Source organism: Carassius gibelio, chromosome A15, assembly GCF_023724105.1.
Source record: "Carassius gibelio isolate Cgi1373 ecotype wild population from Czech Republic chromosome A15, carGib1.2-hapl.c, whole genome shotgun sequence".
NCBI lineage: Eukaryota > Metazoa > Chordata > Actinopteri > Cypriniformes > Cyprinidae > Carassius > Carassius gibelio.
In genome coordinates this window covers 19,716,989-19,729,984 of record NC_068385.1, presented here as the reverse complement: position 1 = coordinate 19,729,984, position 12,996 = coordinate 19,716,989, and the positions used below count along the sequence as shown (strand labels likewise).

Below are 12,996 nucleotides of genomic sequence, written 5' to 3'. Positions count from 1 at the left end.
AATAAAAATGACACTAAGAGCCAGTGATTCTGTGATAATCAGTTAATATAAAAATGATTTCATAAACATTTTGTACACATACATTTGTCTTCTACGCCAGTAGCTCGTCACACACAGACATCAATAATCAGAATATGAACCTCAACAATGGTGACAAAAAAACATGCTGCAATGCATGCTGGGTACTATTGTAGTACAAAACTCATCCATGGCTCCCAGCATGCTCTGCAGCATTTTTTTTTTTTTTTTATGGTCACCATTGTTGAGGGTCATATTCTGATTATTGATGTCTGTGTGTGACTTACTGACACCATAGAAGACCACACTGTTTGGAAAGTCTTTGTATTAACTGATTATTACAGAACCACTGGCTCTAAGAATCACTTTTACTATAGTCAATTTAATTACACAACCCATATTTCATCAGAGATTAGACTCCTAGCAGTTGCATAATAATATATGTATAATTGGTTGTTATACCAATATACAGTATAACAACCTACCCCTAGGTACAGGTTAACACCTGATGGCATTTCTTCTGGGCTTTTGAGTTACAACAAATGTGCTTTAGAAACACATGGTTATAACAGCCAGAGAAAAGACTAAGACAGAAGTCAAGGGTCAAGAGCCCAACTAAAGCAAACACTGATCTCTAACATGGTAACTTCAAATGAAACAATAAATCAACATCTAAACCTTAGTTCAGATCTCAATAAGATCTTCTGTAGACGTCTGACAGAAATAAAGTCAGTCTGGTTATTAATAAGTGGAGCTGGTGATGCTGTTTGTGGGTTGTTTCATCAGATCTTGAGAGATTTCATGTATTTTATTTCAGTTGATTTCATCTAAGTCTGTGTCTGAAGTCAGTTGTAGTAGTTCTTGTGTTTCTCTTTTCTTCAGTGATTCTGTTTGTTAGCAGCAGCTGTTCATCACTAATTCTCAATCAGCACTTAGTTAATCACTTAATTACTTGAATGCAAAGTTTTAAAACTTACACGGTTTAAATCAAGGCAATCTGTTTACTCAAACGGTTTGAGTTAAGTTAACTTGTCAGGTTTTACAGTGTAATAAATAGATTTTTATGTGCCAATGTCATGCTCAGTGTCTCTATCATTGCAGTCAAATCACAGGCGCTTTTACATGAATATCTGCATTAATGCATCAGTAACAAAAGCTCTCACTTCATTTTAATGATAACTGGTATGGATTTTTTCTGGTATGTACTCTGTGGTTGATTTAAAACACTGAAACCATGAACAACTTTACAACATGTTATTAGACTATATGAAGAAACAACCCAAGAATATAGTAGAACATATAATACATTTGTTTTCCACACACATAGAAGAGTAATAAAATATTTGAAAAGGCCATTCACATCAGGCTCCTAATACAGTCAGTTCAAACTACATTTTTGAACTTGAAGTTTTATGAATGTCCACCTAGAATTTCCTCCAGGTTGATGTCTTTCATCCAGTCATCATTGCCTGAACCTGATTTAAGCAGGGAGTCGATGAATTCAGAGTCAGCATTTATCCCTGGTACCGTGTTATCGTCCTCTGGTAAGAAGTCAAAGGTCAACTGACCTGCCCGGTTGTTCTGATAAGTTGCTGGGCTTTGGCTCAGCTCTCCAAATGTTGTCGTGCAACCTTGCTGTTCTGGGGATGACTGAGTCAGGCAAGTCACCCCAGGTAGAGGGGGTATCCTAGGCTGACTGGCTCTAGGAGCAGAGCTTCTGATTGCAGGGTTTATGGATATTAGGTTAGAATGAGGCGCCACCTGGTTAGGTGGGCAAATAGACCTTGGAGGAAAATGAATGTCACTTTGGGGCATCACTGTATTGGACAGCCTTTTGACATCTAGTCCTGACAGAGCTCCACTCTGTTTTCCGCTGTTTGTCCAGTTTAAAGCAGTGTCCATCTTGCTGGTATTGGTGCTCATTTCACCCAATCTTTGCCCGAGCAGGGAATCCTGACGGATGCTCGTCCTCACATGCTGAGTGCCTGATTGAAAAGTGGCACTCTGGTTGTTTGTCCCATGGAACTGAGGCTTGTTTTGCTGAAGCCCCATTTGGATCAGGCTGTTGGGTTGCTGTCGGAGCTGGTTTGTGGAAGCTTGAGAGCCTGTGGGTCCTGAATTAGGGGCTTGTCCAAGTGGAAACCTTCTCTCTCCTGAGGTAGGCACCATCTTGGAACTTTGTCCATTGGGTAGTTGGCATGACAAGTGTTGGATGCCACTTTGGTTTGACCCATTGCCTGTTACATATGCATACAATTATGTGACATAAAATATTGATTTACTTAGCAATGACATATTGCAAATGACTAATATCTGAGTCAATGTTTGGTGTAGTTGCTTATTCCTAACCTGAGTTAAATTAATCGTACCACATCATCAGTGTGAGTATAATTCATTTAATTTACTTAATTAAATGTAGTTCAATCATGACAACTCTTTGAATAGTTTTAGCATGCTAATGGATATGGCAACAGTAATATATTTGGTCTTAGCAGACTAAATCTCCTATGCATGCTAGGGTTGCTAAGCAAGCATGTAGTTGCTCTAAGAGGTGGAGGGTTTTACAGGAATTATGATAGCATGCTGCAGTAAGAGCTTATGGTGAACACTAGAACAGCCTATTTTAATGTTGAGCAAGCAATCTCATTTGCTGCAGAATCAGCAGGGGCCAATCAGTATGTGTAGTAAATGATGTGATTGCTAACAGATTACATGTGAAGGTCCTATTAGTCTGCTCTATCTAGAGTTTCATGACTGAACTAGATATTTCATTCTCATATTATTTGACACTGAAAATACAATCCACACCTGAGTATAAGCTTGGCTGTTGAGCACCAACTCCATTGCATGGGTGTTTGTAGTCTGGTGGAGGTCGTGTTAGATGAAGACTGAACTGATCCTGTGTGCTCAGTTTCTCCTGAAACATTTACAGCAAAAGTACATTTAGTAGTTTAAGAATAAAAGTCCCATAGATTACAACTGACCAAATAATCAGTGATCATTAGGGCTGTGCAAATAATCATATTCAATTGTCATGCACATCTCGTCAGTAAAGTCAGTTCAGTGATAAGTAGTAAATCTCCATCACCTGCTTTCAGATGGAGTGGCATTTAATACACAGAGTGGTAGATCACTGACAAGCTATGCAATATCATGTTCCTTATCGCAGGCGATTCAATCTGCGATAATGAACACGATATTGCTTGTCAGAACAGTACGGCTCTGTGTAGTAAATGCTACTATTAACATAACCGGCTTTAATGACGAGATACACAACAATCACATTTCATTAATTGCACAGGTCTAGTGGTCAATCAAAGGTAAAAAAGGTATAGGTAAAGATTTATATTTCAAATAAAAGCTGTAAAATATATCATGATTTCCAAAAAAATATTGAGCAACAAACACTGTTTTCAACATTGATAATAATAATGACAACAGAAAAATAAATATTACCGTATTTTCCGGACTATAAGTCACACTTTTTTTCATAGTTTGGCTGGTCCTTATAGTCAGGTCCGACTTATTTTTCAAAATTAATTTGACATGAACCGAGAGAAATGAACCAAGAGAAAACATTAACGTCTAAAGCCGCGAGAGGGTGCCCTATGCTGCTCAGTGCTCCTGTAGTCTACACTGAAAACATAGAGCGCCCTCTCGCGGCTGTAGACGGTAATGTTTTCTCTTGGTTCTTGGTTCTAAATAAATTCAACTTAGAGTCCAGTGCGACTTATATATGTTTTTTCCTCGTCATGACGTATTTTTGGACTGATGTGACATACTTAGGTGTGACTTATAGCCCGAATAATACGGTACTTGATTTCCAAATCGGCAAAATTGAATTATTTCAGCAGGATCATGTAATGGCTTCTGAAAATTTAGCTTTACCATCATAGGAATAATGTATATCAAAATAGTAGACATACATTTTAACTTGTAATAATATTTCACAATATTCCTGTTTTAAATGAATTTGAAAAAATAACCAATTTTTGATTAAACAAATGCTACCTCTAAGAGACTTATTTCAAGAATATTACAGTAAAGAATATTAGTATACAGGTAGATTTTAAGGGTCAAATTATTTTCACGATACTCTTCAGTTTTCATAAATCTAGTTTGAGTGACAAATGGAGCTCAAACGTAGTTCAGGCAGGCCACGGCGTGACAGCCAGCATTGTAGAAGATTTTTATTAATCAAAAATGAATTAAACAAGTTTAATCCATGTGAGTATAGCCATGTTTGTAATACACTATTATGATCATGTGTTTCTTGTATGTAGGGAGGCCTCCAGGAGAGTGTTGTGTGTAATCAATTTATTCTACTATTATGATCATATGTTTCCTATGTGTATGGAGGACTGCAAGTAAAATATGTACATTGTATGGGAGTAGAAGGACTGTGTATGAAATGTGTTAAACACGCCTTGAGGAAAAAACTATATATCGAGTGTTAACCCTTATACATTTTTGGGGACGTTTTCGTTCACTAGGGGGTAAAGTTGAGTCTTATTTTTGCCACAACTTTCTCTGTGTTTGAGCAAATGGAATGGTTTTAGGTGACAAATATTATTTAGACACATAATTTTGAAATTTTCAAAAACTCAACAGTACACTGTGGGCAAATTCACTACCCTTTCGTTATGTCCGTGGATGAAAACATCGACTAAATTAAACTGCTGTATAAATGTATGAGAAAAATATTTTTTTTCCAAATTTTTTTTGCATAAAGCTATTAATCAACCTCAGTCCTGATCAAAACTACAAAATTTTTACAAATAAATAAAGATTTTAACTACTTAATTACCAAGTTCATAAATTATGTCACTGATTTGGGAAAAAAAAAACACAAAATGAATTATTTTCAATATAAAAAGTGATTGTGGACAGGATATTTTTTACCTTTTATCACAGTCTTGAGCATGTCAAAGATTAGTAACACCATTGGCTTTGATGCATTGTTAGTTTTTGTGAAAAACTGAATTACTCTATAATAAAAGTAACTCGTTACCAGGGAAAGTAACTATTTGCGTTACTGTACTAAAAAAAAGTTGCTATATGTCAGAGAATTTGTATTTTTATTTTATTTATTTTTTTTGCATTTTTCACAAGTGTTTGTACATAACTTTCGATATTTATTGATTTATTGCACTTCAACAGACAGCAAGAGTTTTATCCTGCACTTCAAGTATTATCTTTGTAAGAAAAGTGTTTTTGGTGTGTGTGTTTGGCGCTGCTGGCACTGCCGCGTGTGCCGGAATGTGTGTAAACACTGGCTCTGATTGGCTACCATGAAACACATGACTCTGCCTTAGCCAATCATAATCGCTTATCTCGTCATTAACCCACCTGCTCACTCGCTGTGTGAGCTAGAGGTGCGTTCAGATTGCATAGTTTATTAAATCAATGCATAGTAACGCACCGCATTTAACGTTCAGTAACGTTAACGGCGTTGTAATGACGGGAAAAGTAATTAGTTAGATTACCCCGTTACTGAAAAAATAACATCGTTACCTAACGCCGTTCTTTTAAACACCGTTATTCCAAACACTGCTTCCATTATAATGACATTTTTTGATTGCTAAGTCATGACACCATATAATCATACATTCTGGATTGTTGGTGGTTTTCCCTGTCGGGAAGAAGTAAAATTTGTAATTTTTATGGTTGATCTCTAGGTGGGACCATTAACCCTTTAGATAGGCCTGTGCAAAAAAAAACTTTGTTTCTGGCTTGTATATGGAGTTATATGGAGTATAACAGCAAATTATAGTGTGTGTGAGATTCTTGATTGTTGGTGGTTTTCCCTCTTGGGAAGAGGTACAATTTGTTATTTTTTTTTACAGTTGATCACTAGGTGGGACCATTTACCCTTTAGATAGGCTTGTGCCAAAAAAAAGCTTAGTTTCTGGCTTGTATATTGTTACAGCTGCTGGTGTGTTAATGAAGGTGCATGAGGAAGAAGATATATAAAGGGTTCTTCTAATGGTCGCGGGAGAATAAGACCCCATCCAACATAACAATACAATATGATACGATAACTATGGACAAGGAGGAACTAAACAGACGGTGTATTTAAGCACAAGGGAAGTAATCAGGGGAATGGAGACAGGTAGGGATTAATCAAAAACAACCAAAAACAGGAAAAGGAACATGACCAAATAAGGAAACTCAAAAGGAACAGAAAGTCCATCCACGTAACATACAAGGAGTTATATGCAGTATAACAGCAAATTATAGTGTGTGTGTGAGAGAGAGAGAGTGTGAGAGAGACCTTTGCACAATTACCTTGATGTATCTGAAAAAATCTGAATAAGCACCTTAGCTCTCAGAACTACATGGAGTAAACAATAAAAAAGAAGTGTGTTTATACAAATGCTGCCTTTTGATTGTGAAAAGTACAGACCAAAGAAAACCAAGTGGATTTAAACACTTGCATGCCATCCTGCTGGTCATTTGATGGTGAGAAGAGCAGCAAGCAACATGAGAAAGGCTTGATTTGTACCAAAGTTTTAGAAATTATTGTGCAGCTCGACCACTCCAGCGAGCTGCAGGATGTATTGTCTTCTCCCTCTGACACCACAGACTCAGGAGTGTCAGATCCTGATTTTGTTGTGGCGCCCTCATCATCCTCTCCAGCTTCCACTGAAGGCGAGGAGGATTCAGAGGACCCTGTATCAGGGTGGATTGGGATAAACAGTGAAGTATGGTTTTCCACCAACGTGGAGACAACTCACTTCCATCAGCCTACCAGAGGCGTGACTTCAGGGACGACATGTTACACCATTGCAAGGGTCCAGAAGTATTTGTGTGTGTGTGTGTGTGTGTGTGTGTGTGTGTGTGTGTGAGAGAGAGAGAGAGAGAGAGAGGGAGAGAAAGAGAGACTTTTGTGCACTTAACTTTATGTACCTGAAAAAAAAAAATGTGCACCTCATCTCCCAGAACTACATGGAGTAAACAAAAACAAAGTAAGTGTATTTATGCACCTGCTGCCTTTTGATGGTGGGAAGTATGGACGACCTATGTGTGAAATGCTTGTCTTTTCTTGATGGTAAAGCCAGTTTAAAACCTTAAAACTCTTCAATGATACACTTTTTGATTTTTCTGTAAAATAAATCTACTTTACATCAGATTTATTAACATAATTTATTATGAACCAAAATGCAACACCAACTTCAAATAAACTGCAGCTCGCTGGAGGGGTCAAGCTGCATAATCATTTCTAAAACTTCGGTACAAGTCAAGCCCTTTCTCGTGTTGCTTGCTGCTCTTCTCACAATCAAATGACCAGCAGGATGGCATGGAAGTGTTTAAATCCTCGTACCTTGTTTTTGTTTAGTCTGTATTTGTCACCACCATTAAAATGCAGCAGGTGAATCAACTTAAATATACTTACTTTATTTCTGTTTACACCATGTAGTTCTGAGAGCTGAGGTGCACATTTTGATTTTCTCAAATACATCAAGCTAAGTGTGTAAAGGTCTCTCTCTCTCTCTCTCTCTCTCTCTCTCACACACACACACACACACACACACACACACACACAACATAATATGCTGTTATACTCCATATAGCTCCATATACAAATCAGAAAGTAAGCTTTTTTTTGCACATGCCTATATAAGGGTTAATGGTCCCACCTAGTGATCAACCATAAAAATAATTTTTTTTTATCTCTTCCCAACAGGGAAAACCACCAGCAATCCAGAATTCATGATTAAATGGTGTCATGACTTTGCAATCAAAACATTTTGTTATAATGGAAGTCAATGGGGCAAAAACAGCCACGGACAACAAATGTGGAAGAAAAAATTAAAATCTAATGCTGCACAAAAACTAACAATGCATCAAAGCCAATGGTGTTACTAATCTTTGACATGCCCTGTGACCTGCCCAAAGACTGTGATAAAAGGTAAAAAAAAAAAAAAATCCAGTCCACAATCACTTTTTATATAATGATTTTTTATATAAGTCATTTTGTGTTTTTTTTTTTTCAATCAGTGACATCATTTATGAACTTGGTAATTAAAGAGTTAAAATCATCTAAGGTTACGTATGTAACCCTGGTTCCTCGAAGGAACGAGACGCTGCGTCGAGAACGATTGGGGAACGCGTCCAGCGTGACGTCTCTGAATAACATGTATAATCAGTCCAAAGGAAGGGCGAGACGTCATAGGCGGGTGACGTCAGAGACCAGGAAGCATAAAAGCATGAGCGGCGAAGCCGGATATCAGCCTCAAAGAATGAAGCAAGCGCCAGCCAGAGATGCCGGAAGTGTGGCACTGCGACGCAGCGTCTTGTTCCTTCGAGGAACCAGGGTTACATACGTATCCTTAGACGTTCCTCTTCAGGAACTCGAGCTGCGTCGAGAACGTTTGGGGAACGAGAATGCCCACGCCGCCAGACTTTCCAATCTCTGCCTAGTGTGGAAGAGCACAGCTAAAGTAAGAGAAGGAGAGGAGCCTGAAAGAAATCGGGGACAACCCGTCCAAGCCAAACTTAGAAGAAAGTGAGTCTTGACCCCCAGGACAGGGGAGAACAGAGGACTCGAGGCTTAGGACAGCATCCTGATCACCGCTTAGCATAAGCTTCTTCTGGCCGGAGGCCTCAGCCTCAGCGCACCATGGAGGAAACATGTAACCAGAGGGTTTCTGCTCACTGACTGGCCACCGAGAGGGGTGTGGTAGGCCTCCATGGCCACCACGTAGACCTTCAGGGTGGAGTGGGTCAACCCTGCAGGAACTCCAGCACAGTACCATCCGGGCAGTTAACTGGGTCGAGCTGGCGGTCTCCGCACCAAGAAGTGAAAAGCTTCCACTTCAAGGCATACAGTTTCCTCATTGAGGGAGCTCTGGATGGAGAACAGTCTTACAACCTCGGTTGAGAGACCGGAAGCTAAGAGTTGTGCCTCCTCAGAGACAACACCTACAGCCTCTAAGCTCCATGCGGGGCGCACCCTCCGCCTGCGAGAGGAGATCTCTCCTGACGGGAACCTCCCATGGAGTGCTGTCAAAAAGAGAAATCAGGCCCAGGAACCATACCCGGCCAGTCCAGAACGGGGGTACTAACAGCAGCTGGACTCGTCCCGGCGCAATCTCTCCAGAACTCCTGAGAACAGAGCAATCGGGGGAAAAATGTACAGATGAAGCCTTGGCCATGTCTGTACCATGGCGTCCAGCCCCAGTGGAGCTGGATGAGTCAGAGGAAGCCAGAGGGGACAGTGCGATGTCTCTCGAGTCGCAAACAGATCCACCCTAGTCTGACCAACATCTCCAACTCTGCTTCATCACCTCAGTGTGAAGCCGCCATTCCCCGGGCCTCGGCCCCTAACTCAACAGGATGTCTGCTCCCATATTAAGATGACCATGAATGTGAACTGCTCTTAGCGAGAGGAATTCGTCCTGGGCCCACACAAGGATCTGGTACGCTAGTTGTATAAACGGCGTGAGTGCAGACCTCCTTGATGGTTGATGTAAGAGACCACCGCTGTGTTGTCGGTGCGCACCAACACATGGTGACCTCTTAGGTCTGGGAGAAAATAACAAAGTGCACAAAGCACGGCCAGCATCTCCAGGCAGTTGATGTGCCATGTCAGATGGCGACCACTCCACAGACCATGGGCAGGGTGGCCACTCATGACCGCACCCCAGCCGGTGAGGGACGCGTCCGTCGCTAGCATACCGCGGAGACAAGGAGCTCCCAGCGCCGGGCCCTGGGACAAGAACCAAGGCTTCCTCCACATATCCAAGGCACGTAGGCAGCGCTGTGTGACCTTTAGCATGCGAGGTGGGTTTCCCCTCAGGAAGAACCCCTTGGTCTTGAGCCACCACTGTAGGCCAACAATCTTCGTGACTGCTTGACAGTGAGTGACCAACCTTCTCTCACTCTCGCGACTGCAGTGAGGATCGACTCGATCCGAGCAGGTGACATACGTGCCTGCATTGTGGTCGAATCCCACACCATGCCCAGATAAGTGGTTCTCTGAACTGGAGAAAACACATTTTTCTTGGCGTTAAGTCTTAACCCCAGCTCTTTCATGTGAGCGAGAACGACACCTCGGTGCCGAACCGCCATCTGCTCAGATTCAGCTGATATCAACCAATCATCAATGTGGTTGAGTCGGGAAAGTGTTGGGTGAGAGTGCAAGGCCAGTGGAAGATCCTTATTGGTAGGCTTTTGCCCCCAAAAGCAAACCTCAGGAACTTCCGATGAAGAAGGATGGAGATGAGTGCATCTTTTGATAGATCGTGACACACCAGTCCTCGGACTTGGCCTGTGCAGGCGTGTTAAACTTCAGTCCCCTGACTGAGAGGTTCAAAAAGCACAGATCTAGAAAAGGACACAACACCTCATCCTTCCTCGGAACAGTGATCCAAGGACCACCTAGATGGTCTCCATCCTCAGAGAGAGTCTACTTCTGTTCCATTACCAGAGCCTGCTTGGGGCCCACCAGAACTGGATTCTGTGGCCTCTCACTACAGTGTGCAGGACCCATTGAGAGACATTTGTTCCTGAGCCACAGCATCAGGACTCTCGTAGCTGAAGTCTCCTAAAAACGACGGTCCTCAGACCCACATCGTCTGCTAGGAAGACTAGACCAGAGCCTGCTCGGGGCAGGACCCCGTGAAGTACACTTGGCAGGAGCTCCCACACTGCCATGTGACCTCCTAAGGGAACCAGTCACGCGAGACTGGCCTCTGGTGCGCCTAGAGCCACTAGCTTGGTGCCCTGAAGCGGTGGACCAGCAGGGGACGTCCGTACTAGCTGCTCTAGAGACCTCTGTAGAGGTAGCGAGCCTCTCAGCACCACTACGTTTCCAGGCGGTAACTGAGAGTAGCGCTCGCCGGAGATTGATGCGCCCTGGAACACCGGCAGGGTTGGCAGAATGATCTCCTGAGGGCACTGAGGAGAGACGGGCACCATGTAATGCGGTGTACACCACTCTTCCCCAGAGGGAGTTGGCCCTCAAAATGTCCTAGGCGTCAGGACGTTATGATGAAGGCTATCCAGCGAAAACAACGGTCCGTAGAACTCCTTTCCTCTAGAAGCCTTCGGCCTGGGAGCGCCACTTTGACTCAAATATATATATTATTTTATGCTACTCAGTCACACAAACTACATCAATCTCCTCAGAGAAAGATGGATACTGCAGCGAGCTGTCTCAGAGGGCGAAGAAACTGCAGCGCTGGTTTCCAAGCCTCGAGCACGAGGTCTAGATCTAGTGAACACGGGCGGAGATAGGATAAGCCGTCTCCAACCCGTTCGCTAGATCATGTGTGATTCCGGCTATCGCGGTCGCTGCCGTGCCTTAGCAACAGCGCGACCGCAACTGTAAGATCGCATGCATGGACACACTCCTCAGAGCGTGCCCGGCGAGAGCGGGGAGCTTAACAGCGAGAAAAGCACAGTCAGCCCCCTGAGAGCTGGCTGCGCGAGCTCCACTCTTCATTAATGCTGCTTATGTTAATATTAGGCATAATATGCTTGTGTAAATGGTGCTTGTGTGACTGGTGCTTGTGTAACTGGCGAGCTCATCGACGCCTTTCCACATCAATCTCCTCAGAGAAAGACAGGCAGCGCCGTCGCGCCCTCTCATCGGGGAGAAAGTACCGCAAACGCAGGCTTCCGACCACCGAGAGCGGGCGCCGGATCTGGTGGCTAAGAAAGAAGATAGGGACTTGCCCGTCTTACATTCCTCGCTTCTTCCAAACGCAGAGGGGTTTGGAAGAAGCGTGTGCAGCAGGATTTTCTCCCGGTGAAATGAATGCTTTCAGGACAATTTTATTTTTTTTACCGGAAGGACCGTTTAATTTTATAGTTATTATTCTCTGATCAGTTATTCCAATAGTAACCTGCTCTGTACAATATGACATACATATGAGGCATGTTGTCACACAATGCTAAATGAACTTGGGTGATAACAAGTGGAACAGAATCAGTAATTATTTATTTTTTTTGCAGCCATGACATGTATGCCTATACAGAAATTGACTTTGTTGAAAAATAAACTTACCCTGAGTAAAAAGGTGTGACACTTAAAAATTTATAAAATGTAATGCACTTTCTGTGGGCTGCAAAATTAATTCACCTCTCAGTAGACATTTTTATCATCAGAAAACCTCATAGTCATAGGTAATTAGGCATGAACAACATTTCCAAATGGCAGCACTCACTGGATCAGAAACGTTGAGCTGCGGTTGACCCAGTGGTCTTTGAAGGTTCTGGTCCTGGCCTGGGTTCTTCTGCGGAGAACTGAGAACCGGAGGCCTCTGCTGTTGAGCTGGGCCTGTTATATCTACAGAACACCCATTCGCTGGTAAACGAGGCCCTTGTGAAATTCCCTGCAAATGGAAAGCATGTTATAATTATAATTCACATTTAAATTGCACATCAAAAAAATGGCACATTAGCCACTGCATTACACCCTGCTGTGATTGAACAGTTAGTCCACTAGGGGGCAAGCTTTGTTTACAGTCAATCTGATGGTACACCTTCCCTGTTCACATGTGACTTCCTGTGCGTGGTGATAGGGATTTTCCATAGCCTTTCCCACACTTTTCTATCACTTAGAGAAAACACATCTATGGCTATATCCATAATGGGGACGTAATGGTACCTAAGGGAGAATAAATTTGTCTAAAATTCGCAAAACATCGTCTCATTTTAATATGCCTACAGTGACACATGCACTGTAAACACTGTAAGCAAATGCTGGTTCTAATATTATTTACAAAACACTGTCTCTACAGACTGTTATTTAAACACAGTTGCAAAGGTTTACTGAAAGACTGATAGTCGCGCTCAAGCCCTCCTTTACTCTTGAGACTGATCCTATGGGGCGCAACCCAATTGCTGCCAGCAAATAAGAGATTTATTCAGCCATAGGGCAGAGGCATGCAATAACAGATCATCTCATAAGCCTATTTACCCAGTTAATTTTTTTTTTGCACTTTCCTGAAATGCACTCTTATACAGGCT

At 42.2% G+C, this 12,996-nt stretch overlaps 1 protein-coding gene across 1 annotated transcript in view; it reads right to left on the bottom strand.

Moving 5' to 3' along the window:
- Positions 1–756: 756 nt before the first annotated feature.
- The window catches only part of LOC128028691 (mastermind-like protein 2), an 89,680-nt gene continuing 77,440 nt past the window's right edge, over positions 757–12,996 (bottom strand). The window contains exons 4-6 of the mRNA XM_052615980.1: positions 12,192–12,359; positions 2,827–2,935; positions 757–2,255 (exon numbers count right to left, since the gene is read on the bottom strand). Coding sequence (XP_052471940.1) covers positions 1,429–2,255; positions 2,827–2,935; positions 12,192–12,359 — 1,104 coding nt within the window. The 3' untranslated portion in view covers positions 757–1,428. The remainder of the gene's footprint in view (positions 2,256–2,826; positions 2,936–12,191; positions 12,360–12,996) is intronic.